Genomic DNA, 18762 nt, shown 5'->3' on the forward strand with positions numbered 1-18762 from the left:
TACACTAAATGGGTGAGGAGTTGTGGATTTTATACTTTGGGTTATAATCAATTACATGTTATTTAGGTGGTTCTAGTTGCATCTTCAGGCATTTTTGAGCTCTTTCAATTGGCATCTGAACTTTTTATTTTTTTTCTATTTTTTTTTTTTTAGTTCTACATGACAATAGAATATACTATGGCATAATTACAGAAGCATGGAATATAATTTGTTCTAATTCATTTCCTGGTATTTCCCCCTCCTCTCCCTTTCTCCTGCTCCCTATTCCCTTCCTTCTGCTTTATTGATTTTTCTGCTGTCTACTTGTAGTGGTTGTTCTTTTTAAATTAATGTCTTGTGGATGTACATGATGGGGAAATTCACTGTGGTATAGTCATATATGTACATAGGAAAGTTAGGTCACTTTTACTCCACTGACTTTCCCTATCCCATCCCTCCTCCTTTCTTTCATTGCTCTTTATTTATGCCTCTGATCTTCTATTCTTTTTTTTTTTTTTTTTTTTAATCATCCACCCCACTTATTTTGGAGCAGTTTCCAGAGAAAATATTTTACCTTTGATTTTTTAGAATTGACTTCTTTCACTTAGAGTGATATTCTCCAGATCCATCCATATATCAGCAAATGTCTTAAAGTCATTTTTTTAATATATGAGTAATACTTCATTGTGTCCATACCAAGTTTTTTTTATCCATTCATCTATTAAATTCATCTATCAGTTCTAGAAGTCTTCTGGTACATAGTTTTTCTCAAAACTATGGTACATAGTATTTCTCAAAATAGGATCTTGTCATTGGCAAACAGATAATTGAAGCTCTTCTTTTCCTGTGTGTATTCCTTAATTTTCTTCTCTTATTACCTCTTGCTCATGCCTCTGGCTATAGTTTCAAGGACCATGTTGAATAGGAGTAGTGAAATTAGGCATTCATATCTCTTTCCTGTTTTTAAAGGAATACTTTAAGTTTTTCTCCATTCAGAACAGTATCAATCTGAATTTGTTGTATATAGAATTTACAATGTTAGGTAGGTTCCTTCTATCCCTAGTTTTCTAGTGTTTTAAATATCAATGGGTGCTATACTTTGTCATATTCTTTTTCTGCCATCGATTGAGATAATCATGTGGTTCTTATCGTTGTCTGTTTATGTGATGAATGAGGTTTATTGATTTCTGTATGTTGAACCAACCTTAAATCACTAGAATTAACCCTGTTGATCATGGTGCACTATCTGTTTAATGTGTTTTGTATGAAATTTACCAGTATTAAGAATTTTTGCATCTCTGTTCCTGAAGGACATTGGTCCAAAGTTTTCTTTCCTTGGTCTGTTTTTGTCTGGTTTGGCATCAATGTGATTCTAGCTTCATAGAATGAGTTTGTCAATGTTTCCTCCTTTTCTATTTCATGGAATAATTTGAGGTGGATTGGTGTTCTTCTTTTAAGGTCTGGTAGAACTCAGCTCAGAATTCATTTGATCCTGGAATTTTCTTTTTGGTGGTTGCTTCAGTTGTGTTACTAGAAATTTGTTTGTCCACCTGGTTCAGTTTGGGTAGGTCATATCTCTCTAGGACTTTGTCAATATTTTCAAAATTTTCTATATTATTGGAGTCTAGGTTTTCAAAATAGTTTCTAATGATCCTCCAGATTCTAGTAGTGTTCATGACAATATTTCCTTTTCCATCTTGGATTTTGATAATTGTTTTTTCTCTTAGTTTGGCTAAGGGTTTATCAATTTTATTTATTATTTGAAAAAAACAACTCTGTTTCATAGATATTTTGCAATTTTAAATTCTCAATTTTACTGATTTTGGCTCTGATTTTAATTATTTCCTGTTTTTTTTTTTTTTTTGCTGATTTTCATGCTGGTTTGTTCTTTTTTGGGGGACTTAAACTGTAACCTTAGATTATTTATCTGGTATTTTTCCATTTTCTTAATGTGTAAGGTCAATGCTATCAACTTTACTCCTAGAACTGCCTTCATACTGTTTCAGATATCTTGATATGTTTGATTATTGTTCTCATTTACCTCTAAGTACTTATTAAATTTCTCCCCCATTTCTTCTTCTTAGCTGCTCATCATTCAAGAATATATTATTAAATCTCCAGATGGTTTCTATCTTTTATGTTAACATTGATTTCTAATTTCATTCTATTATTATCTGATAGAATGCAAGGCATTATCTCTATTCTTATTGTTTGCTTAGATTTGCTTTGGAACCTAAAATATGATTTATTTTAGAAAATATTTGCTGATAAGAAGAAAGTGAATTCAGTCATTGATGAATGAAATGTTCTAATGGTATCTGTTAGCTTCAAACTGTTGATTGTAATTTTTAGTTCTATAGAATCCTTAATTAGTTATAATTTGAATGATCTATCCAGTGATGAGAGAAACATGTTAAATATCCCCAGTATTATTGAATTGTGATAATCTATTTGATTCTTATTATTGAGAAAGGTTTGTTTAATATAAATAGATACTCCAATATTTGGGGCATAAATATTTACAATCCTTATGTTTTATTCATATATGATTCCCTTAAGCAATATGAAATGCCTTCTTTGTCTTTTCTATTTAATTTTGGCTTGAAAGTCACTTTGTCTGATATGAGAATGTTAACCCATGCATGTTTGCAAAATTCATGTGAGTGATATGTTTTTTCTCCCATCTTTTTTCCCATCCATCTGTGGATGTATTTGCCTGTGAGGTGAATCTCTTGCAGACAGCGTATTGTTGTTCTTGTGTTTTAATCCAGTATGCCAACCTTTGTCTTTTTATTGAAGAGTGTAGACATTTATATTCAATGTTATTATTGAGGGATGATTTTTATTTCCCTTCTTTTTGATTTATTTCTACTGTTTAAATTGAATTTTATTCTCCTTTGATTGAATATTCAAATAGTGTAATGCATCTCTATGCTGATTTTTATTTTTATTTTTCAGTTCTTTATGATATATTTTCTTGAGTATGTTTTGTAGTGCAGGCTTTCTAGTTAATGCTTTTATTTATTATGGAAGATTTTTATTTCATCTCCAATTTTGAAGCTTAATTTTGCTGGGTATAATATTCATGGTTGGTATCCGTTAGCTTTCAGAGTTTGGCATGTATTATTTCAAGCCCTCCTTGCTTTTAGGGTCTGGGTTGAAAAAATCAGCTGAAATCCAGATTGGTTTACTTTGAAATGTGATCAGTCATTTTTCTCTTGCAACTTTTAAATTCTATCCTTAATCTGTATGTTAGGTATTTTCATAATAATGTGTCTTGGAGTGGATCTAAGGTGATTTTATATATTAAAACTAGGGATAGCAAGAACATATCTCAAAATCATAAAAGCCATATATGCTAAATCCAAGGCCAACATAATTCTAAATGGAGAAAAATGGAAAGCATTCCCTTTAAACATTGGAACAAGACACAGATGTATTCCTTCATCACTTTTGTTCAACATTGTCCTTGAAACTCTAGCCAGAGCAGTTAGAAGAAAGAAATTAAAGGTATACATATAGGTAAAGAAGGACTTAAACTATCACTGTTTGCTGATGATATGATTCTATATTTGGAAGATTCAAAAAATTCCACCAAAAACCTAGGAGTAATAAGTGAGCTCAGCAAAGTACCAGGATATAAAATCAGTACCCATAAATTAAATGCATTCCTATACATTAGTAATGAATCAACTGAAAGAGAAAGAATATTATCCCATTCACAATCACCTTACAAAAATAAAAAAAAAAAAAAAACGAACACATACACACTTCGGAGTCAATCTAACAAAAGAGGTGAAAGACCTCTACAATGAAAACTATAGACTCTACAGAAAGAAATTGAAGAAGAACTTAAAATATGGAAAGACTCCCCATACTCCTGGATAGACAGAATAAATATTGTCAAAATTATCATACTACCTAAAGTTTTATACATATTTAATGCAATTTCTATTACTTTCCTAATGATTTATCTCATAGAACTAAAAAAAGCAAGCTTGAAATACATTTGAAAAAATAAGAGACCCAGAGTAGCCAACACAATCTTTAGAAAGAAAAGTGAAGCAGGAGGCATCACAATACCAGACCTCAAACTATACTATAGAGCTATAGTAATAAAAACAGCATGATATTGGCACCAAAACAGACATGTAGTCCAAAGATACAGAATAGAAGACTTGGAGATAAACCTACATAAATATAGGTATCTCATATGAGACAAAGGTGTCAAAAACATTCACTGGAGAAAAGATAGCCTATTTAGCAAATGGTGCTGGGAATAATGGAAAACCACTTGTAACAAAGTGAAATTAAACCTTTGTCTCTCACCCAGCATGACACTTAGCTCACAGTGGATCAAAGATTTGGGTACTAAAACAGAGACCCTGTGAACAATAGAAGAAAATGTAGGCTCGGATCTTCACCATGTTGGCCTAAGACCTGACTTCATTAACAAGACTCCTAAAGCGCAAGAAATTAAATCAAGAATCAATCAATGGGATGGACTGAAACTAAAAAGCTTCTAAGCAAAATAAATAATCAATAATGTGAAGAGAGAGCCTATAGATTGGGAGAATTTCCATTTCATTCTTTTTTTTAATATTTATTTTTATTTTAAACAAATGGGTTACATGTTGTTTCTGTTTGTACATGAAGTACAGACATACCATGTGTGTAATCATACATCTACACTGGGTAATGGTGTGTGATTCATTTTGTTATTTTTTTCTCCCCTCCCACCCCTCTTTTCCCTTCATACAGTCCCTCTTCCTCCCTTCTTGCCCCCCTCCCACCCCCCATTATGTGTCATCATCCGCTTATCAGCGAGATAATTCGTCCTTTGGTTTTTTGAGATTGGCTTATCTTACTTAGCATGATATTCTTCAATTTTACCCATTTGCCTGCAAATGCCATAGTTTTACTATTCTTTATAGCTGAGTAATATTCCATTGTATATATATATACCACAGTTTCTTTATCCATTCATCAATTGAAGTACATCTAGGTTGGTTCCACAATCTGGCTATTGTGAATTGAGCAGCTATGATGTGGCTGTATCTCTGTAGTATGCTGATTTTAAGTCCTTTGGGTATAGGCCGAGGAGTGGGATAGCTGGGTAAAATGGTGGGTTCATTCCAAGCTTTCCGAGGAATCTCTACACTACTTTCCAGAGTGGCTGCACTAATTTGCAGCCCCACCAGCATGTATGAGTGTACCTTTTCCCCCACATCCTCGCCAACACCTATTGTTGCTTGTATTCTTGATGATCGCCATTCTAATTGGGGTGAGATGGAATCTTAGGGTAGTTTTGATTTGCATTTCCCTTATTACTAGAGATGTTGAACATTTTTTCATATATCTGTTGATTGCTTGTAGATCATCTTCTGTGAAGTGTCTGTTCATATCCTTAGCGCATTTGTTGATTGGGTTATTTGTATTCTTCATGTAGAGTTTTTTTGAGTTCTTTATATATTCTGGAAATTAGTGCTCTATCTGAAGTATGAGTGGCAAAGATTTTCTCCCACTCTGTAGGTTCTCTCTTCACATTGCTGATAGTTTTCTTAGTTGAGAGAAAGCTATTTAGTTTGAATCTATCCCGGTTATTGATTCTTGCTTTTTATTTCTTGTGCTATGGGAGTCCTGTTAAGGAAGTCTGATCCTAAGCTGACATGTTGAAGCTTTGGACCTACTTTTTCTTCTATAAGATGAAGGGTCTCTGATTCTGAGGTCCTTGATCCATTTTGAGTTGATTTTTGTGCAGGGAGAGAGATATGGGTTTAGTTTCATTCTGCTGCATATGGATTGTTCATTCTGCTGCATATGGATTTCCATTTCATTCTTAAAGTTTGGAAAATTTTCTGATATTTCACTGAGAAGATTGTGTGTTTAGTTTGTGTTTCAGAACCTTCATCTATCTCAGTAAATCTAAAATTTGGCCTTTTCATATTATCTTAAATTTTTTTTGAATATTCTGTTTGTGGTGTCTTGACATTTTTTTCTCTGTGATTGACTTTATTTTCGAGATTGGATAGTTTTTCTTTGAGGCCTGAAAATCTGTCCTCAAAGTGGGTTAATCTATTGGCGATGATTTCCATTGCATTTTTAATTGGATTTTTTGATTCCTTCATTTTGAGGATTTCTGTTTAATTCTTTTTCAGAATCTCTATGTCTGTTAAAGTGATTTTTTTTTCTGTATTTTCTCTCCAGATTTACTCCTTACTACTACAGCAGTTTATAAATTTTCTAAATCCCTTCTCTGACATTTCCTCCACTGTGGTATCAATGAAGTCTGTTGTTGTAGCAATATAGGTTACTTGGGATGCTTTGTTCCTTTGCTTTTTCATATGTTTTTTGTTTGTTTGTTTGTTTGTTTGTCTACCCATATATCAGTATATTTATGCCTTCTTTTGTGAAGGACTACTATGTGAGCTTTTTCTTAAGTGACCTTGGTTCGGTGGATATCTAGATTATGATACTTTTCTTCAGTGTTGACCTCTCCTGATCCCAATATCAGCTGTACTTTGAAAGATGCCACTGAGCACTATTTACTGTAGTCACTTCTCAGCTAATTTTTGTAATATTCAACCTTGTAAGAACAAAAACATGTTGCAATGGTACTCTGCTCTCAAATTCAAGTACAAACCTGAATAAAGTTCTGGAACAAGTCAAAAGCCTAAGTAGTTAAATTTAGTAAACTTCCTATAAGCTTAAATGAGTGCTAAAAGATGGGAGGAAGAAGCTCTGTACAAGTAGGAAAAGGAAAAAGGACAAAGAAAGAGAAAGAATGAGAAGCTATAAAAGCACAATTTAAACCAATGTAGACAGGAAGAATAGATGAACTGGTTTTACTGGAGGTAGTAGTGGATAGTGTAAGAGGATGAGTAGGTGGTAAGAGAAGCAGGTATAAACTAGACCTAGGAAAACAAAGACAGAAAGATTGATTCCAATTAATGCTTTAAACCATTGGAAGAAGTACATTCAAATGATTTGGAGATATAATGTTGGCTATTGGGTTAACGATCATCATTCAAGCTAAGGATTTATTTATGTGATCAGAGTTGACATTAGAGTTGTTTATAGTCTCAGAGGGTACATTGTTTTGAGTTGGCTGATTCTAATGTTGCACAAGTTTACGATGCCGGCTCTGATGTGCCCCTGTGTTTGCTGTGGGTCACCATCACTGGGGTACCTGTTCCCCTCTACTGATTCTTTTTGGCTGTAGTAAAGATCCTAGTAGCTGTCTGTGTGTGCAGGAACACTGGTTGTATGTTTTCCGCAGGTGTGTTGCAGTAATATTCCTCCTGCTGCCTCTGCTCTCGGAGGTGCTGAATTAAAGGGTCTCTGGTGGTCACTGCCCCAGGTTGTGAATGGTGGATGTTGCTTCCCTCTGCTTAATATGATGCAATGTCCTACAGGTATCCAAAAGATGCCCTGTCATTTTCTAGTTGTGATCACAGCTAAATCTGGTAAACACCCCTTTCTTTAGCATGGCCTCTGAAAACTTCATGCTGGGTCTGTATGTCACTGGATATTCAGGCCCTTTCCTTCTGGTGCAGAACTGTGATCCTGAGAAGTATCTTTAGGCTTCTCATGGCACCTCCCCCTAGTGCCAGTGGGTGGGGACTGGTGAACCCACTTTCCTTTGTTTGGGGCCGAAGATGCTTCCTTGTGGCTTCTGTCTGACTCCACTGAGCCTGCACAGAGATTTTTGAACTTGTCTGGGTCATAGAGTCTGAGTAGGGCTAGACCTGTTCTTCCCTTAGCTCAGGTTCCCTCTAGCCAGCTCTGTTCTCCTTGTTCTTGGTGAGAGGTGGGAGGGGGAGGAGGGTTTCAGAGATTTATGCAAGTAGTGTCCTTCTGGAAGTTCTTTATATCTGGATTCTTGAGAGGTCCCACTGCAGGGGGCTTCCCTCTGGTTTCATTAGCAGCCGTCTGGGTGTGGGAAGATGCCATGATGATTTTGGAAGGTGACTGGTTGGCTGTGGGCTCGGCAAGATGGCTGTAGTTTGGGCTGTTGTAAGGAGCCTTCTGCATTAAAAATTTTGTCTTTTCAATGGTTTTTAATTGGGTGAACTTAAGAGAATATCCTCCCCGCATCCTTTCTTTCCAATGCCACTCTCCCCGTCATTCATGGGTTTGGGTTAGGCACTGAGTTGTCTTTTCTGCTCTGGCAAACTGTCTTCCAGTCTTTCCAGGTCTCAGACTATATAGTATCAAGCTATAGAGTATTTTTTTTTTGTCACTTACCTCTCAATTCTGCTTTGATTCACTGCTTCCTTTCTCTGATGTGAGGAGATGGGAACTCACTGCCTAGTTTGTGTCTGCCATCTTCAAAACACACCTCTTGATTCTTAATCCGTTGGGTGAGATCATATTTAGGAACCACCAGGAGTATTACCTGTTGCCCTGGGGGCAGCATTCCTTAGAAAAGAGGAGTACTTTCCAGGGCAATCTTGATACCAACAGTTGGCTGTGGGCTCGGCAAGATGGCTGTAGTTTGGGCTGTTGTAAGGAGTCTTCTGCATTAAAAATTTTGTCTTTTCAATGGTTTTTAATTGGATGAACTTAAGAGAATATCCTCCCCGCATCCTTTCTTTCCAATGCCAGGGCACTTTCCACTTTCCAGGGCAATCTTGATACCAACAGTTGACGTTTGGGTACAAGAGGTAACATTTCAGCCTTTATCAAAACAATGGACTTAATAAATCATCTGCAAGAATGGGGGAGGGGGAGACTCTTAGCAGTTTTATTTTGCCTCAAATTATGCTCAAATATATTGCTTAATGTAGCTTGCTAAACATGAGTTCCCTTATGTGTGACTTTTTTCAATTACTCCTGTGAATGTGTAGAATTAAATCAGTCTCCACATGGAGAAAATTAAAACTTAACACAAGCAGATACCCGATTGCTACAATTATCACCCCTAGCATAACACTGGTCCTTGAACCTATTACATGGTTTAGCATAGACCCACATTACTGTGTCAAGCCAAGTACCTTCTTAGTGTCCCAATGATTCTGGTGAATGAGGATTAGGTAGAGAAAGTATGGAAAAATTTGATTAAATGTTTTAGATTGCAAGACAGTTGCCTAAAATATATGTATGACCACCGAAGTGTATTCTCAAGGGAACTCAAATGAGACAAACTTAAATTCTAGAATTTCAACATGACATGGACTGAGAAAAAAATTCACTTATGCATATTGCCTCCAACATAAGAGTGCCATTTGAGATGTTGTAATTTGGTGCAAAGATCTATAGATATTTTATGATGTCATATGCAGTACCAGGAAATTATTTATTTGGAGTTCCCTTTGCCCCCACAGTATCTATACCCCAAGCAACATGTCTTACTTTCTATTTCCTTTGAGGATTGTTGTCCTTGCCCTGCCTCCCACTTCCCCCACTCTTCCCGAATCCCAACAAAACCAATTGTTGACACTAGTGACATAGCCTTTACTTTATCCTGTGTGCAGAAAAACCCTCTTGATAAGCAAATAAATATCATAACCTTGAAAGGAAATTCTTCTGTAGTGTTTACCCCTGCTAAATGGTCAACGTAGAAATGTGGATCAAGGGAGAAAGTGTTTCCTTCCAAATGTATGCATATGTTTAGCAAAATGATGTGTTATAAGGGCTCACCTCCTGTGACCATCTATGCAGCATGGCCTAGTTCTGACACACCTAAACTTGTTCATTCCAAAGAATACCAGCATTTTTATGTTTTGCTTAGTTCTTTGAAATATGTAATTTTTCATAATAATTATAATAAACCACCATCATGTAAAATTTTAAAAATACAAAAATACCAAAGGAAAAACCCCAACTCTAGTCTCACCATTGAGAATCAAATAGTGCTACTATTTTTACTATGTCTACTTTTTGTTTTACATTTTCATGCACATATGTAAAATTACATCTTATATTTTTATTATATACACAAGAATTTTGCATGTTAAAATTTTTCCCAATCTCCTTTTAATGATTGTACAAATTTGGCAGTGATTAGGTACATTATCATTTGATTAATTTTTTTCACTACTGAAACATAAGAATTTAAAAGTATAAATTGTCTAAAAGAATAATTTTTAGATACTCTTAATATAATCTGGAATAGATACTTGAATTGCTTTATTTATACAAAAAAGACAATATATTTATATTTTCCTTTAACTAAAATCATATACTGATTTTGTAAAGCAAATGAACTTTGTTTTAAATATGACCCTTCAAATAGTATATTTAATATTATAATAGTGCTATTTAAGTAACAAAGATAAAACTTTCTTTTTTATAAAAATGTATTTTAAATAAGTCTATACTGATCTTGAATGAAATATTTAAACATTTTCTAGTTTGGAAATTTGAGAATGCCTTCAACATATTTAAATAGATTTAAGTATTGGGTGTTGTACATTAGTTCGAATTTCTTCAGAATTTTGCTGGCCAACTAGTGGACTTACTTTGGCATGTGTTATCTCATTTCTTTGATAACTAAAGTCCTTACCTTTCCCATCCTCACCAGTAAGTTTGCATAATGGCAAGGACCATCTTCCTCATGCTTGCCAGTTTAGCTTCAGGTCTGGGAGAGTGCCAATTTATTATAGGCAATTAATAAGTAAACATTAAATTATTGACAGCTTTCCACTGCCAATATTTCCAAAATAAGATTACTCCTTGAAATGGACAGAATTGGAATGCAGAAATCATATCTATACCAAAAGAGCTTTGCAGAGGCCTATTCATTGGAAGCACAGAAAAGTTTTGGGAAAGAGCTACCATTAGTATAACTGATTTTAAAATTAATAGTAAATATGCCTTGTAGTAATTCTTTATTGACATCTTAGGACCAGAGGTGTTGAAATTGTGAGTTTCCTGTTTATCTTTGGTTTGGGTGTACAAAAGATATGTTTATCCACTAATAATATTTTCCAGTGCAACCTGTAGATCAGTCTCTCTTTTTTGTCCCCTGGTCTTTGAGGTTGTCTTGGGTTTCCAGGGTACCTTTGTATTTCAGTTTTCAAATACAGAATTTGGAGATTTGAAAGAGTTATAACATGTGTGTATGTGTAGAATGTATCCAGCCAGATGTCAGTCACTGTATTTAACTGATATGGTGTTTGAAAAGTAAGGAATTTTAATTAGCTGTATCAAAAGAAAAATATCTGATGCATTAATACTTGCAAGAGAATGTAGTGATTGAGAACTGGGGTTTTGGAGATCAAAATGCATGCTTATTGTAACTATACCACTTACTAACTATGTGATCTTAAGCTTTTTAACTTCTCTAAAATTTAGTTTCCTCAACTACAAGATAGAGAAAACCATGGACCCTCTTCTGCGGGGGTGTACATGGACACCTGCTAGGGCTGGACCCCGGCACTCTTCCATCTTTACAGTGATGAAATGAGTTAATGGGTGCTAGATACCTAGAAACTTAGCCCTGTGTTCAGCACAGAAGAAAAACAAGGAATGTTTGCTTCTTGTTCCACGAAGAAGGCTGCCTACTATTTGGATTCTTTGAATGCAACCAGCTAAAATGGGAGAAAGTAGAAATTTTAAATTCTTGAGTTTCCCTAGAGCAATGCTTATTTGCTACTTGATTTAATTAATACAGAGCAATGCAGAAATCTTTTTTGTGCTGGCTTAATAACTGTCTTTACACCTTCAGATTTCACATGTGCACAAGATGGGGAGAGTGAGACTGAGTTAATACCTGATGACTTTGAAGAAAAATCAGAAAGAGAAAAGAAACATACCAACTTCACTTTGTGCAACGTGTGTAACATTCAGCTGAATTCAGCCGCTCAAGCACAAATCCACTACAATGGCAAATCACATCAAAAGAGATTGAAGCAACTCAGCAATGGGATGCTGAAAAACGACAATGGTAAGATTTTCTAAAAATTCATTCTCAATTTTACATCACCAACTTAAGTTTTTTTGTGTACCTGCAGATGTGAAGATAAAAGAATAGATTTATTTCTTGTTTTTTTTAAACCAGAAAAAAAAAACATGATATAAAATCTTTATCAGCACAATATGTAAAAATATATCATTTCTCTTTGGGAGAGGAGAAGCATTGTCTGTTGTGTGCAGCTAACGTATTAGGATTGCAACCATCAGGAAATTTTTGATAACTTGGAAAAGTTGCTTTTATAGTTTCTGGATGTTCACCTGTTAGATATGGAAATGGACACCCTTTCACGGTATATATATAAAAAAGTGTTTTTGATGTTTTTGTGTTTTGTGGGGATGGGGAACTCAGTTGGTAGGATTGCAATTGATTTGAAGTAAAATATCTGTTTTCAAATAGATGTTTAAGAAACTGTGGCCAGTTAGCATGCACAGATTGTTTATATTTGCTGGTAAAAATTCATGGTTTGTTTGCTCACTTTAGAGTAAAGTAGGTGTTGCTTAAGTGAAAGCAGGTTTTAAGAATAGCTCAAAACTGTTTTGAAACAAATGCAAGTTTCTTAGGAAATACAGAGAAGTGAGGAGAGGTGGATGGACTTATGCAGAGGGGACTCTGGAAAGCTAAGGCACAGCAACCAGAAAGGGTTGCAGTACTGTAATTGGTCATGTTTCATGTTGGGTAAGTAAAACATTTTAACTAAATTTTGCTGACTTAAAAATTAAACCAATTTTTAAAAATCTATTCTGATCTTAAAGTTATAAAGATATTTAAGCTTATAATTTGATTCAAGGCTATCAAATATGAGAAGAAAAACAGAACATGTTTTAAACTGAAATTTCTTCTACCTTGCACTGTGTGTGTGTGTGTGTGTGTGTGTGTGAGAGAGAGAGAGAGAGAGAGAGAGAGAGAGAGAGAGAGAGAGAGAGAGAGAAAGGGAATGAGAATGAACAAGAACAATGCAAAGAATTTCAAATTTCTCTTTCAAATGTATGGCATTCAACTTGCCATGTATGTTATTTGTCAAAGATCTATAAGATCAAAAGTTGTCATCAGAAAGTAATTGAGAACTATTAAGTTCCACAAGTGTGATATGAACCTCAAAAAAAAAAAAATGTACTTAAGTCATGGTAAAAAAAAAAAAAGTTATTCTATATTGAAAATAATCAGTATTTCACAGTCTCTACTTGGAACTTCCTAAGAAAAATATTTTCTTATTAATTCTAGCTGAAACCACCTTAAATTGAATCACATGAGTCAAGTTTTTTGTGTTTAAGTTTGTGTTGGTGGTCATGGTAGTTTGAGCTTTGGCATTGTAATTCACCTATCTTGATTGCCACAAATCTCTTTGGAGTAGTAATATGTGCTATTATAGAATGAACCCAGAAGAGAGATATGCCTGGTTTATAAACTCAAACCAGAACTAGTTCAAGGAAAACTTATAGTGACCAAAGATCATCAAACCACAATAATTGGAATGAATTTCTTCAAATTGGATATTTTAAAATAATCATGTCAATATCCTTATTATGGGCTAGTATTGAACTAAAGACTGTATGTATATTTTCATATTCAATTTTTCCTTAAAACTAACCAGAAAGGTATTGTTATCTTCCTTTTACAGATGTGGAAATTGAGGTTAACATTGATTGAATAATGTTCTGCAGGTCACAAAGCTATTAAGTGTTCAAACTGGCAATCAAAACCTTATCTTACTCATTTCAGTAACTGCATTTCTACCATCTAATGTATCCACAAATTAATATTCTATGGAAATGGTGTCTTTGTTCAGAGAGAAATTATTTTAGGAGAACGTAAAAATTAAAATTATATTCTACAAAATGTTTTGATCAGTACAGTGCTCAAAAAATATTTATCACTACATTTTCTATTTAGATAATTTTCCCAAGTACTTTTAAAAATATTAAAACATATTAAATATGTTGGTAAATAGGTCACTAAAAACAACTGTGATTAATGGGAGCCCTTGGGTAAGGTTATAATTATTTGGCCTGAAATTATAGTTTAAAGGCTAGCATGGTCTGAGAGAGCCAGGAATGACAGAATCAGGGTCAAGTGTTGGGGATTAATGAAAAAGTAGAGATTCTGAAGCCAACAGTGTCAGTCATTTTATCTGAGAAGTCGTGTTAAACTTGGCCTTAATTTGGGCTGTGTCTGTTGATGTTGAGGAGAGTGTTGCTAAGAGTTCAAGAGCGCACATGTCAGTGACATTCAGTGCCATGATCTCCTAAGAAAACAACTGCAGTGTATGGTGGAAACTGAGGTGAAATCACAATGTCAAGGTTTAATCAGCCTCTTAAGTTAGGTTAGAAGAAAGGATGTGTTTGCATATGAGATAAACCAAATTCTTTTCAAACCCTAACATTTGAGATGATAAAGGTTCTTAAAATACTGCCAGGTGCCATCAGTAGGAATGCAGATGAAGATGTCTCCCTAGACTCTTTGGCGATGTGTTCCTTATCTTACCTGGCTCCAGGTCAGCCTGCACATCATTTGCATCTTATCTGCTACCTCAGTGTTTCTTGCAAGGGGAGGTGGTGCTGTTGCTTGACCATCAGACAAGGACTTGATATAGAGCAGGCTACCCTGCTTCTTTCATACATTATTTTTCAGAAAGCTTTGGGTTCACAGCAAAATCAAGCATACAGTACAAGGAACACCCATATACATCCCATCTCCTCTACACACAGCCTCCCCCTGGATTAACATTCCATAGTGGTACATTTGTTGCAGTTGATTGACTTACATTGACATCAATCACCCAAAGCCCATGGGGTTTGCACTGGGGTTCACTCTTGGTGTTGTCTGTTCTGTGGTTTTGGACAAATATGTCATGACACTTCTCTAGCATCATGAGATCATTCAATGTCTTTTCATTGCCCGGGAAACCTCTGTGCTTCATCTTTTCAGCCCTCTCTCCTAACTGGCATCTGCTAGTCCTTTCACTGTCCCACATTTGACTTTTTCTCAGAATGTCATATAGTTGGAATCATAGAGCATGTTGCTCTTCCAGGTTGGCTTCTTTCCCTTGCTAAAATGTGTTTAAGTTTATTCCATGTGTTCTCATGACTTGATAGCTCATTTCTTTTTAGCACTGAACTATTCTGTTTTTTAATAAAAACTCTCCTGACCCTTTATTTTCCCAACACTGCCATATTAGGTGCTATGATTGTGTCAGACTTTCTTGAAGGTTTTGACTTAAGCATTATATGACAGAGGTTAAGACTTCTTGTCTGCTTGAGGTGATTTTTGCCCCAGAGAAAGACCATAAGTTGGTTCACTTTTCTGAAAAATTCCCTTTGGGCACATTATAAATGCTAACCTGTATCTTCTACCCTCCTCTACCTTTCAGATCCTTCTTAAAAACACTCCTTATTAAATCTGTAGTGTGTCATAGGGGGGCCTCACCTTTAAGTACAGGTAGGACTAACCATAGCCCTTCAGTCTCACAAAAGAGTTTGTACTTTACATTAATAGAGAAGCATATTATTAACTTTATATACAGTCCATCATGCATGATAAATCTGTGCCTTTGCAGGCCTGATGGGAGGGAAAATATGAAACTTCAATGCCTATTATATAGTCCTTCACATATGCAAAGACACTAACATGGGATTCACACTAATATTGGATCCTTGACATTCTTTAAGCATCATATGTTTAGGTTATTTAGAGAAAAATATGGGAGTTGTTTTATTCTTCTCCTTGAACATGCACACGTACAGATACGGTCACTGGAATCCTTCCATCTTGGGAAAATTCCTATCTCAAAGTAGATTTCGAATACTGGATATTATTACCTGAAGTCATCCAATCATATACATATCTGTTTGTTTGCAAGGGTGCAAATAAAATAAATTGACATGCAAGTGATTTTTAGTATTAACTCAGAATTTTATAAATGAGAAAATTATGTGATTTATATCTTAAATGATTATAGATTGTTCTGTAATTATATGCCTTGAGGCATACCTTATTACCTAGTACAAAATAAAAAACAAGTATTAGAGGGCATTGTCATTTCTAAAATATGACTTCTGTATATGAGAAAATATAGCATTTCATATGTTATCACATTTATTAGAGGAAGCCATCTTCTGGAGAGGACAGTGGAAAAATAACCTGACCTGCACAAATTAATTAGGAGGCTATCGTTCTCACAGCTAAGACTTCACTTTCTGGCTGGTGTACTTGTTGCTAAAATAAAGTTATGCCAAACACACGTTCACCTAAGACTACCTTCTGAGACACCAGCCTCCCTCCTACTCAGTGGTGAAAGTTGTCTGCCAACCCCTTCTCAAGCATTGAACTCAGCTGATGGGCATTCCTTCTTCCAAGTCACATCCTCTCTTAGGGCAGGCTGCATCCTGAGATTGGGCAATGCTGGAGTACAAAGATCTAGTCCCTCCCTTCAAAAGTGACTGGGCATCTCTGGCCACTCCCTCTTCTGAGTGGCTGAGATCTCTTTCGCAGTTCTCTCAGGGTTCAACCCCACCCTCTGCTAAGTCCTGCTTTGCAGATGTAGATCTCCATGCCTCCAGTTGTACACAGACTCATCCTAGCCTCTCTTTGTCAGCAGTCCATCTAAGACACTGCCAAATGCATTTCAAGTCCTAATAAGTAACAGCCACAATATGTTTAATGGTACAAAAGAAACAAAATTGGATACTGGTTCTCTGTGCTTATTTTCTGTCTGACGCTTGTGATTTGTGAGTTACCAATGCAAAAGGAATGAAAAGGGAACTAATACCAATTGTTCTGGGTATCTTACAAATATCACCAGTTGAATCCTAATCAGTGATTATGCAAAGTAGGTGTTACTACCTCAGTTTTACAAATTACGTAGCCAAAGGTCCAATAGAGTAAAAGATTTGCCAGAATGCTTCTTGGCCCTAAAACTATCCATGTCTACATAATAACCTCCCTGTTGGACTTGTATTTCATCATAAACAGAATTAATACCATGGATTTGGGTGTATAACTTTTGTTATTTTTGTGTTTATAAACTCACAGATTTTATTAAAAACCAATTATTACAAAAAACCAATGTTGCCTTTAAAGTTTCATGAACAAACTGCTAAAATATTTTGTATAAACAGGTCTTTTGCAGTTAATCACTATATATTTTCAATCATTTCATACATGCACCTCGATAAGTGAGCACACTTTTCCAAAGTGCAGTGAGATAAAGTAGCAGAAGGGAATTCTGTAATTGAAAGTTGTTTAAATAGGTAAACTTGATGATATTCTGGAGATTCATGTTTCTCCCTCTCATGGTGCCTTATAGATCTAAGAAATGACAACACAGATGGCCTGCTAAGTTTCTCTTTGGAAGAAGGGTTTTAATGCGGACGAGTTTCACAAATAATGCTTATTTTTTCTGACAATAAAAATAATACATAAAGTCCAACCTAGGCTTCACACAAATGTCCAGAATTGAATTAAAAATCACCAACAGTTCTGAAAGGTTAACTAGTTGTAACATTTTTGTCAGAGTTCAACAAGTATGCAAATAAATATGAGTAAGTAGTAGCATATGTATAATTTCACGTGTATTATGATTCAATATTGTTTGCATATGAATACCTTTTATGATTCACATTTTATAATTATCATAGGACAATCTCATTTCTGACTAGATGTCAATATTTTACTCACATTTTAAAATTTTTTTCTGTGACACACTTTATAATGGAAAAACTTTATAACCAAGCATAAAATGAAGTATTACAATATTGTAAGGAATTTTATCTAAAATTTGAAGATGAGAACAAAATGATTCTTACTTAATAAGAATATATTGAGGTACATACAACAAAGGGTACAATTTTCAGGAAGCTTAAAATCTCCGTGACCGACGAATTTAACTCAACTTCATGTGCCCAGTGTGGTTAAGCTGTGCTAATGATTGTTGAGGTATTGAGTAATAAGTTGACCTGTCATGGCAGTTTTATTTTATTCCCACTATCTTTGTCATATTTGAGTTGTTTCATTAAGCCTAGTTTTCTATTTTTATTGGGCTGAAACTGCTATCAAATAATTCAATTTTATCTTCCAGTATTCTAGAGTCTTTCCGATGCTCATTGTTTTGTAGCACATAAATCTAGAGTATTGCCACCTTTATCTACCTCTTAGCATTAAATTTTCTTTCATTTAGCAGAAAAGCTAAATAAAATTTTAGTTTCTAGTTCTCACTGATCTCTTTTCTTTTTATCTTTCTATTGGTTACCCCCATTGATCTTTAAAGTGTTGGGAGATTTTCAATTTATATGTTTTTCTTCTTTTTGCAATAGAGATTCTTTTTGTTTTGTTCTTTTGCAATGCTCGGGATCGAACCCAGGGCCTTGTGCTTGCAAGGCAAGCACTCTATCAACTGAACTATCTCCCCAGCCCGCAACAGAGATTCTTAATGAAAAAAAAAAATGGCTTTGTAGAATTTTCTACTATTTCAGGCTTCCATTTTGTAGTATAAATTCATCATTGACATATAAATTTCTCTCAACTTTTTACCTTCAAAGGATGTTTGTTCTGTTATAGACTGTCAGTAGTCAAATTAGAAATTGTCATTACATTTGTGGATTCATAGTGATCTCTTTTGGGGAAATTTTATTCAGTAATGACAACTGCATTCTTAGTGGCTCCTCATCAGTATTAGTATTTGATGTATTGCAGTATGACAGTAAGGGCTATCTATTTGCTCATACATCGTTCTACCAACCATATCCTCTAGAAAGTTTAGCCAGGGAGAGGCATTGAAGAACTGCTTGTATTAAATTACCCCAAATTATGCAGTAAGATGTTTTGTTTTCATTGGGTGAACTAAATTTTCTTCATTAAAAAATAAAGAT

The 18762-nt window shown here is 34.9% G+C and overlaps 1 protein-coding gene across 1 annotated transcript in view; it reads left to right on the forward strand.

Moving 5' to 3' along the window:
• Positions 1-18762, forward strand: part of Znf385d (zinc finger protein 385D) — an 880046-nt gene that overhangs the window by 210502 nt on the left and 650782 nt on the right. The window contains exon 3 of the mRNA XM_047530556.1: positions 11651-11869. Within this exon, the coding sequence (XP_047386512.1) occupies positions 11651-11869 (219 nt within the window). The remainder of the gene's footprint in view (positions 1-11650; positions 11870-18762) is intronic.

This window comes from Sciurus carolinensis, chromosome 17 (genome assembly GCF_902686445.1).
Source record: "Sciurus carolinensis chromosome 17, mSciCar1.2, whole genome shotgun sequence".
Lineage (NCBI taxonomy): Eukaryota > Metazoa > Chordata > Mammalia > Rodentia > Sciuridae > Sciurus > Sciurus carolinensis.